At 37.3% G+C, this 10,804-nt stretch overlaps 1 protein-coding gene across 1 annotated transcript; it reads left to right on the forward strand.

Moving 5' to 3' along the window:
• Nucleotides 1-4,532: 4,532 nt before the first annotated feature.
• Nucleotides 4,533-10,417, forward strand: tdgf1 (teratocarcinoma-derived growth factor 1). The gene is made up of 6 exons (XM_077542452.1): nucleotides 4,533-5,188; nucleotides 5,296-5,351; nucleotides 5,890-6,078; nucleotides 7,010-7,124; nucleotides 8,791-8,900; nucleotides 9,666-10,417. Exons 1-6 carry the CDS (start codon nucleotides 5,175-5,177, stop codon nucleotides 9,767-9,769), a joined length of 588 nt encoding a protein of 195 aa, XP_077398578.1. The 5' UTR covers nucleotides 4,533-5,174; the 3' UTR covers nucleotides 9,770-10,417.
• The last annotated feature ends 387 nt before the right edge of the window (nucleotides 10,418-10,804 follow it).

The following is a 10,804-nucleotide window of genomic DNA, read 5'->3' on the forward strand; positions in this document are numbered from 1 at the left end:
GTAATCATGCGACCGCAATGATATAATTAATGAGGTGCTCGAGTAGTGTTTGAAAACTATTTTAAATTTGAGTGATGATGAATTATATGATCCACTACATAAATCCCAGTAGGCTACAGACTAATGATTAGTGAGTTGGAAAATGAGTGAATGATTCCAAAAGCAGCCGTTGTCCTCTACAGCTGAATTATTCATTTATTTTCTTGAATCAGTCCACCCAATCAAAAACGTAACAATACCACCGTTTTTCCATCATTAATTTAAGGTTTGTTCCCAATTGCGGCAACTCCTCAAATGTGTCTGTGATCAAACGGATTTGCTTTAACTGTACTCGTTTTACTGTGAAAAAACATTCGTATTCATATACCAAATGTGTTAACGCAGAGATGTATTTTAGCTAGGGATGGGTGGGAACAAACCTTATTTTAAGATATTGTACTCGTGAAAGTGGCTGAAACAAGTATCGGTCGCCCTCTTGTTGTCATTTTATATCAGGAGCTAGAAATTAGAAAATTGAAGAATAGAAAATTATCATTAATTTCGTGCAATTTTAACGAGAAATGCTACATTGGGATATGTAGGTCTTTTTTCAAAATTATACGTCACTTTTTATTTTTTCAAAATGTTAGTTATCAAAGCATAGTGGTACTCAAAAGTTGAGTACTCATACTGGTATCGGTCTGAAGAAAAATGGTATCAAGCATCCCTAATTTTAACGTTCACATTGTGATGCCAAGTGTACTATCATTCTAGTCAATATTTGCATGAAATGAGAAGAAATTATATTCATGATTTGAAGCAGGAAGTAAGCAAACGGCTGTTCTCCAATTTACTTCATAATGAAGAAACCTGAGTTTTGAAATCACCTGTTTTTTCTCTCTCTAGGTTCCACACATGTTCGTTTTAGTGAAAAAACTACTATTATAACGACAAATTAAAAGTGAGTTAATTTATTTCCGGACAGAGGAGTCTATATATTTCAGAGCTCTTCATGGGTCAATATCTACACCTATATTGACAAAGGTTATCAATTCCTGGACCACTCATACAATTTTTCAAAGCAAAAGTGAGGCTTAAATAAGAATTAAATAAGTATAAGTCAAGCCACTAGCGTGATTATATCTTCTTCTTTTTTATTTTATTTTAGCTATCTATGACTAAGCAATGTATCCATATCCCTTTAATAACAATATAATTGCTACCATTCAAACAAGATGTCTGATAACAAAAAAACAAAACAAAATCCAAGTAAGACGATGCTCCACCTATGTTACGTTTCACAATGGTGCCTTTGTGATTGACAATGCAATTCAGGGAGTTTATGGCTGAGTGGGCATCAAACAAATATCAAACATCCCATTGTGCCTGAAAATCTACTCTGACAAAATGATTTGTGGTTTATGTTTGTTGTCTGGCAAGAGTGACACATTTTCGTGAGTGTAAACCTGGCATGGCGGGTGGCGTATCTCTGGCTGGAGATTTCACCCAATGCGACTAAATTAAAAAGATCTATGAGGGGGGAATGGGTGTTGGGGGGGGGGGTGTCTGCGCTGCTGTGGGAGTGGTCAGTGGTCACAGCTGACTTCAATCATGGCCAAACAAAGTGGCTCATTTCATTTGCTTCAAATGTGCCGCGCTAGTTGTGCACTAGAGTCTCGACATGAACACTGGCGGAGCCAGAGGGGAGGCCGGAGTGGCACGTGCCCTTGCTCACATGAGATTGGACCCCACAGGCGCCAAATGATTGACATAACACGGCACCGGCGCAGTGGCGCCGCACGTCTTCCCAGTGCAGCCTCCCATTTTTTTCAATCAGACGCCTACTAATTGCTGTGCCCCTCCTGCACAGTAGGTGGCTCTATGTACCACAATATGTTGTAATCCACCTCAATAGAAGTCTGGAGATGAAGAGTCTCCCGAGTCCCATCAAGACACTTCAGATCAGTGCATCAAGATGAGACGTTTTTGGCAATGTCATGTTGGTTTTTCCGTGAGATGTGAGTGACTGTTTAAAATATTTTATATTCAGATAGATTGTTTCAACATCAATAAGTTAAAGCTGCAATATGGAACTTTTTCCCCCCAAAATAACTTTACAGTAAGCTTTTTATTTGACCATTTATGACTGAAATGCTTTCTAATTAGTAGATTAACAACTTAACTGTTCACAATGGGTACTCCGGCAATCCTCTGGCCAATAGTTTTCAGACTGGAATCGGGTTAGAATTTCCCGCGCCCTGTCTGCAGATGTGACGTAATGTGCGTGGTGTGTACGTGAAGAACGTCAGCAGGTGGCAGTAGCGATTCGAAATGGAATGTTCTACATTCAGCAGCTTTAACGTTGTTTTGCACAAGCTAAAAATAAATGCATGAGCTGAATGACGAATAAAGAAAAACAGGAAACAGATTATAATAATAATAAAAAATAAATAAAATAAATATTATTATTATTATTAATAATAATAATAATAATAAGCATGTGTAATGCAATGTATATTTTTTTAATTTTCAATTGCTACATTCCCCCAAAAAATAACATTTCAAACCCATAAAATTTGGTTACAGTAGCACTCCATTACAAATAAGGCATGCTACCACCATAGCACCTGTGGTTAATGGCGGCTTGTTTACACTGCTAATGCTCGTGCTGCAAAAAATAAAAAATAAAAATAATGATAATAATATGTGTTCTCTGTGACTATTTATCACAGTTACACAGTTTCAAAATCATTCCTTTATGAATGTTTGAGAATCACACTTTCATATATTAGTGAGGGCAGTAGCTTTGGTCAGAGATTGGTGGGTGGGATGATTTTAGCAAGCGAAGCTACATCCAAATCTTAAACCACAACACTTTCTCTCTCTAACGATCAAATTCAGCAATGACTGTTTGTTGGATGTCTCTGAATATTATAATATTTGTACTGTGGGGTATATTAGTAGTGATTGTTTCTATACTTAAATGTTTGGAAAAATATCATCTCAAGTACACCATACCAGAGCTACAAGCCCACACTTTTTTCCTTGCCTCATGTGTTGTCTCTTACATTTTAAAGTCAGTATGTGTGTACAGCACCAAAACAGAAAATGTTACATCTTTTTATTTTTTATTTTATTTATTTTTTACTTGTGACTGTAAATAGCTAATTGCAGCCTTAACCAAAGTGAAAGGAACAGGCCTAATACATCGTTGTCTATTATTTGTCAAGTAGGGGGGGAAACAGAGCAGTTGATGGAAGTAATGGTGTTGACTGTAGATAGCAAAACTTTAGTGCTTTTAAATAGCAGTGAAGTCAATGCTTAAAAATATGTAATTTGATTTTTATTATAGTGTTTAAAGAGCATGAGTTGTTGCCCCCCACCCCCAGTACTTTTCATTTAATTGAAAATGTCACGAGAAAATTTAATTTTTGAAGTTATTTCTATATTAGTCAATTTTGTCCACCCTGTGGGCAAGAACAATTAAGAAAAGGATGAGGACCAAAGAACAACCCCAGGTTCTTGGGACACCAAATAAAAATGTTATGTGTGCCCCTTGACTTTCATAAGTCACACAATTGTACACACTGCAGTAACCCCATGGTGCATTTCTTTTTTGTCTCCATATATCCTCTTCCCTTTTATTTCTTGCTATTGGCTTAGCTTTCAGATGGAGATTTCCTGGAGTTTTCAGATGAGCTTTCCCTTCATGCTGCTGGTGCTCCTGCTGTGTATTAGCATGAGATCAGACTGCATTGTGATGCTGCACAGATTACAAAATACCCATTTCCACCTCTGATTATCCCATCTATCCAATAGTCACTTGGGGAGGCGGGTGGGGGTTTTGGTATAGGAAAGGAAAGAATGCAAAAATAAGGATTCAACTATTACACTGAGATTATACCAGACATTGAAAAATCATCAATCCACCCTCTTGTGATATCTGCATTGTATCAATGTTCCAAAAACTGGAGTGTTGAAGACTCATTGGCCACGTCTAAGATCACATAATCAGAACAGCAGGATGTTAGAGCAGAATTAATGTCATATGTTTTAAACACACAAATAACATCCACTAAATAATAGACACAATCTTACTCAACATGGTTAAAACAAATGAACCACAAAAGGCCACGAGTGTTTCAAAATTATGCATATTAATTTATGCATGATGGATAACCTTGGTATATTTTGCAGCTTGTAGTAAGAGTGTAAGCTAAATGTAATATGTGCAGCAACTTGTGTAGATGGTACCCTACTCATTGATTTAAAATAACAAAACAATTACAAAAACCTCAATGCGGCAACTTACAATTTAAACTTAATTTAAAATATTATTTATTTATTTAAAAACAGCAAGAAACTACAATAAAGTAGCTACACACATTAAATAGATTTGTATCCTGTAACATGGGTTTCTCAGTGTGCAGAGAAAAGCTTGTTTCCTGGTGGTGGGCATGCTTATTTAACATGTGAATGGCCGTATGGGCGAGTGAGGGTATTTACATATGCATGAATAGGGAGGAGGAGGGGCACAGTCAAGATTTCAGGCTTTCGACAAAAGCATCGTTGGAGAAACTGAAAGAATTGATTTAATATACATTTTCGTCCTACGTTGATTGCTTATCATTTGAACAGTAAAGGAACGCATATCAATATTATGCGCCGCGATGGTTGATGAATGCTGAATCCAGAACCAGGATTAATTTTCGGTTACGCACATTTACTAGTTTCTAGCGTTGTTGTTGATTGGGCCAAAGCCATGACAGATAGCGAGACAGCCGGGGGGCGGGTTTTCCGGGGGCCACTCCACCTGGATGAGAGTCACCTGGGGTTGGAAACGCACTCTCACAAAACGCCTGGCCGAGAGGAGACTCTGGAGGAGGACTTAATTTCGTTTGTCCTCATTCCCCCAAACGGGCGGCGATTTTCGTTTCACACAAATCCAGGATTACAGCAAAGACAATTTCGGATGGGAACTTCTCTTCACTTATCTACACTGTTCATCTGACACAGCTGGATGCTTATTTCTGTTCTGGTGGATCCTGTCTAGGTTTATCCAGATTTTTTACTTTTTTACCTTAAAAAAAATTAAAAATAAAATCCCAACCGTCTGCTGCGGTAAAAAAAAAAAACTGAATTTGTCAGTGTGTGGATTTAATCCCGCATTTATTTTATTTTTTTAAGAAACAAAGATGCAACTGCGCAGGTAATAACCAACAAAACAGTGAGAGGGCAGTGTGTGCGCGTGTGCGTGTGTGTGTGTGTTTTTAGGGAGTGTCTGTTCATTAATTGTTTGTGGTTGTTTTTTTGTAGGTTTGTGTTTTTCACTTTGATCTGTCTCAGTTCCTCTGCTGCTATCCCTGCTTCAGGTCAGTGTTATAATTAGGCACCCTTTCCATGGCATTTACCGTTTTTTCACTTTTAAAAAGTACTTCTACTACGACTTTTATCTAGAATTTAGAATTATAAGTACAGTACAGTTTAAGTAAGAGTATTGAAGCCTAGTTCCTTTTATTGTATTTACATCCTCCCACAATAAAAAAAATACTGTCATAATTTGATAACAAGCTTAGCCTATATATTTAAAAATTGCAACTGGGCTGTACTAGATGTGACCACTGATCATGCTCAAGTGGTAGAATAATAATGTGTTGGAATAGGGTTGAAATACATGGTCGCAGATGACTGTGGTGTATCCCCCTCAACATTCTGATAAGAGTCATTTATGTGGCCTATAAAAGTGATAAATCCAACTGTAACTGTTAACTGACATTAAATGAAATGCTATTGAAATTAATGCAGAATGTGAGGATGAACATAATGACTTGATATCACTGCAAAAAAAAAAAAATCTGGTTCTCTCTATTTTTTTTCATCGAGCTATAAAATCTTCTTCCTTTTTTTTAGGTTGTGTGGGAGATGAGTGCAACAAAGGCCAGACTCCTCCATTTCTTCCGTCGTCCCCCGCTGAGATCCAATCCCAGCAGCCCTCCCAAGAATTCCTTGATCAATTTGCCCAGGTTAACTCACCAAACAATGGGGACCGTAAACACCGTGATGCCAACGCTGTCATGCCCTTCATCGGCCTCACTAACAGTAAGTTTGCCCAAATTGTCACTAAATACACAGAAAACGACAGCCTGCCTGCCCACACGTGGCAGGATTTGTCACTCGCCCTATAACAGACATGACCGCGCAAATTTAATTGACAAAAGCGAAATATATATTTTTTTCTTTAGTCTGCTCCGAACACGACCTTTAGATATAAATAAATATTCTAAATAAAATAAAGCTACTTAAGAATTTTGCATCCGCCAACAAACCACACACTAGTATGTGAAACTATGCGTACTTATTTGCACATACAGAATAGGCGCAATCTATTTATTTGTGTGTGCGTGTGTGTGTGTGTGTGTATGTGTGTGTGTGTGAGTGTGTGTGTGTGTGTGTGTGGGGGGGGTCTGTTAGTTCTAGTGTATTTTTGCTATTTTCGGATGTTTGTTCAGACTCTTTGTGTTTGTCTGCTGACGTAAAGCAGATGCACCCCAAGAATGTGTGTGGTTAATGGATTACGTCACACACAGACACCAGGGCCCAATTTGGGATCTAGTGTCTGACTGGGACCAAAATAAAAATAAAAACTACCGTTATTTAAAACATAAAACTGACACAGATTTCCCTGAATCTTGGTTCTTTAGATGGGATAATATATATCATATATATATATATATATATATATATATATATATATATACAACAACAATTGTACACCTTCAAAAACAAAACAAAAAATGAAAAGAAAAAAATTCAGCATCCTAGTTATCCTGCAGATATCCATCCATCCATCTTCTTAACTGCTTGTCCTCACAAGGGTCGCGGGGGATGCTGGAGCCTATCCCAGCTGACTTCGGGCAGTAGGCAGAGTACACCCTGAACTGGTTGCCAGCCAATCGCAGGGCACACAGAGACAAACAACCACCCACGCTTCCTGCAGATATGTTTATTTAATTTATCCTTATATTTTTAGGCGCTGAGCAGAGCCGGAGCTGCTGTAAGAATGGAGGCACCTGTATTCTGGGCAGCTTCTGTGCTTGTCCCCCTTTCTTTACTGGTCGGAGCTGCGAGTACAACCAGCGCATCAGGTAACGTAAAAAGAAACACCCGCAATTAACAAAACTACACATTTAAATGACCTTTTATTAAGACCAACATCCTCACAGGAATACCTTTAGTCCAAATGTAAATGAGCCATTTTCACATACAGTAATTTCTGGACTACAAGCTGCTACTTTTTTCACTTGCATTCAACCCTGCGGCTAATACAAAGGTGCGGCTTATCAATCAGATCACAATGGGGCGCAAAGGAAGCGCAAGAGCGTCAGGCAGAGCAAAACAAACCAAGTGACCCAATTATAGTAGGAGAGACAAAACGAGAGTGAGACAATTTGCACCCTCATTATGGAAAATTAAATTAGCGGGAACCCGGTGCGGTAACATTAAAAACACCTGCGGCTTACAGCCAGGTGCGGCATCTATGTGTAGTATTCCACAAATTTAGCTAGGTGCGCCTTGTAGTCCAGAAATTAATTTATAATTTGATCAAATATGGTAAAGACAATTGTAAACAAACTAACTAAATCATAGCATTTTTGTTATGCCACCTTGGTTTGTGTATACGTCTCCCACGCTGAAATAGTTACACTTAAAATCCTATTTTCAAAAAGTTATTGACAATTTAAAGTTTCAGGCATTCAGAGAAAATCCCCTCCTTATTGAAAGAGCAAATGGAGAGTACTAAAATACATTTCTTGCATAATAAAATAGTAAATACATAATGGTAAAGAGCTTCATAGCAACCATGTGAGTTACACAATTTGCATGTTTCCTTTCGATCTTCGCTTATATAAAAAAAAGTGCATAAATGATCCTAACTAACTCATTAAATCCCTCAGACTCTTGTCTTTATAAATCATAATAACGGTAAAGACAATGCAACGCTATCACAAATTCATGCATAGGTCAGAAATAACACCATTTCTTTTTATTTACGCAAAATGATGCTTCATCCTAACACTTCAGCTCACAGATCTCTCAGGTGGCAACAACATAATGTAGCTTTCCCAGTGGCATTAACAAAAAAGACGATCCAAAAGAACCCTAAAAGGAACTCTTAAGACACTATGACACATTTGTTAGTTTTCATGTAGAATACATATCAAGCAATAGGAGAACACATCTTATATTGGCACATAACTGTCAAGACATTTTGGTGTTAAAAATTTGAAAAATATTACTTTAGACGTTAACAGATTTTTTTCCCACAGAAACAATTATTTCCATTTGAATTATAACAGCTTCCAATAATTGAAATACTCTACTCATATCAGTAAAACTAATTTATTTGCAAGTGCAAATTCTATAGGGTATGTCTACCATTATTGATTATATTATATGACAGTGACCCATATTCATTGGTTTCATTGTGTTTCAGTATATATTTGTAGCTTATTGTATTAATTTGTTTTCTAGGCACAATGATGACATTATTAGGTCCACCAATTTGATGTTATGTATTTGCTCCATTAGGTGGGGTAAAATAAAATGAGACTTATTTTAGTATGATGCTGCTCAATTTAACATTTTCCTACATGTATAACTACTGTACTAAATAAATACCACTCTGAGCATCAATATTTTTTGGGGGATAATGTGTTCATTTTTATCTCATGCCTTGTATTTGGATCTCTTCGACATAGATGTATACCTCTAAAAGACTATTAGTAACTAGTGTTTCTTTTCTTTCTGCAGGCACTGCGGTCTGATTCCACATGGTGAATGGGTGCGGAAGGGCTGCTCATACTGTCGTTGTGGTTATGGTTTTCTGCACTGCTTCCCCCACGTCTTCCACAAAGACTGCGGTATGGATGCCATGGTTAATGCAACTACAATGCTTGAATAACACATATTTAGTCTATAACATGTAAGGCAGTCTTATTGTTTTCGAGGTAGCCAACTCCCAACTCAAGTGCTTTTCCTGTGTTCGTGTGTGGACAAGACAAAGGTGTGGCTGGCGCATAAATACACATCAGTTAGTTAAAACCTTCCCAATTTGCATCCAACAAGCAGCCCCTAAGGGGTTTTCTTTCCGGTGTAAAGTGTTGAATGGCTACTGTGCCCGCTCCCATAGTTGCCATCTTTCCCAAAAATAAAAAATAAAAATCACTACAACTATAAGCTTAGTCCATAGAAAAAAATTCCATAGAAATATGGAACATTTAGACACAATTCTATGTTTCCTTTTTGTCTGAACTGTCTGCCACATAGGTAAATGCACTTAACTACACAATATCATTCTATGCTACTGTATTGTCACGGTTGGCATCACTATTGCTATATACATTGCTCTCTTACCCCCATCTATTCCCTTAATCGGATCATCTCTTACTGCAATCACTCTAGGCACATGGCCACCCCACACCGAGTCTTGGTTGTGTCTTCTTTCCACTGTCATCAAAGTGCTTGCTTTTATATGGTATATAAGCCAACTCTATATATAAAGAGTAATTAATATGATGTAAGTATTATTCAAACGGACAGACGTGATTACAATCAAGCCAGGTATAGAAATATCAGCAATCATTATATTATGTATGTTCTGAATTGTCTGTTTATGTGGTTTCTAGATGACTCTGAGGAAGTGCAGTGGTATCATTCGTCTGCTGTCAGGACACTTCACAACAGCTATGTACTGAGTCTGACACCGCTTCTATTGTGTCTCTTCCTGTGATGCATCTATATTTTTAAGGCTGGATTGAAACATCTCCAAAGCTGGTCTGAGCTTCAAAAGTATTCTTAAAAAATATTTATTTTATTCATGCGAAATGTTTCACAGGAGGTAAAAATATGTCTGGAAAATTGGAAGTCAGACGCCGTTCCCGATGAGTGAACACTTTCAAATCCTGATGAGTACCTATAAAGTTCAGCGACTGGTGCGCTTTATGGCCTATGGAGATGTTCGATGATGCTGACACCCCTTTCAGCAGTGATTGTGATTACGTCAAACAAGAAACATATTACTCACTTGCAGATTTGAAAGTTTCCTTTGTGAACAGAAATGAACAAGCGGAGTTTATTTCCAGACATCCAACCACACATCATTCGGATTTGTGCACGTTTCTGTGTTTTGAAGACAGCTGTACATAAAAGCTTTATGAAAAATATATATAATTTTTTTTGTGTTTTTATTTTTTAGGCTCCTTTTCCATGAAGTAAAGATGCACATTTTTTTTTCCTTGCTTCAAACTTTGTGTCTTCTGTTTGCACAAGAGATGAGTAGATGTCACACTTTATCCAGGGAATATAACAGGGTATAAACTTGTATGCACTGTTTATTAAATTTTGTACAAAACTGCGGTTTGTGTTGTGGTTGTATATGAATGAGTGACCGAAAGCATATGTCTATATTTTGACATATTGACAATAAAGTTGAACATACAAAATTATCTACCACTTAATTTAAGCATATGTAAAGTTCTAAATGGTAACATGCCTTACTATGCTTGAAGACAAGCTTCAGAATCCTCACAAGTCACAATTTGTCAAATTTCATATTTTTTTTCCAAAAATGTATACTTTTGTTCAGTCCAAACGAGTTGTTGAAAATGGCTTGTTCTCTTTGACGCAATGTTAATGATTGAAAAAAGGTCATTTTTGGGGTCTCCTGAAAAGTAAGAATTTTCGAGGTACAAGGTTTTGGCCCGATGCCAGCGATATGAATTTTCTAGGTGTAAAAACTGAATACGTGTATATTTTCAATCATCAC

This window comes from Vanacampus margaritifer, chromosome 14, assembly GCF_051991255.1.
Source record: "Vanacampus margaritifer isolate UIUO_Vmar chromosome 14, RoL_Vmar_1.0, whole genome shotgun sequence".
Taxonomy (NCBI): domain Eukaryota; kingdom Metazoa; phylum Chordata; class Actinopteri; order Syngnathiformes; family Syngnathidae; genus Vanacampus; species Vanacampus margaritifer.

Excerpts from the sequence above, each read along its gene's own strand:
- tdgf1 (XM_077542452.1), top strand. Across the intron at positions 5,352-5,889 it reads TGCTGCTATCCCTGCTTCAG|GTTGTGTGGGAGATGAGTGC; the intron begins GTCAGTGTTATA and ends CCTTTTTTTTAG. Across the intron at positions 8,901-9,665 it reads CGTCTTCCACAAAGACTGCG|ATGACTCTGAGGAAGTGCAG; the intron begins GTATGGATGCCA and ends TGTGGTTTCTAG.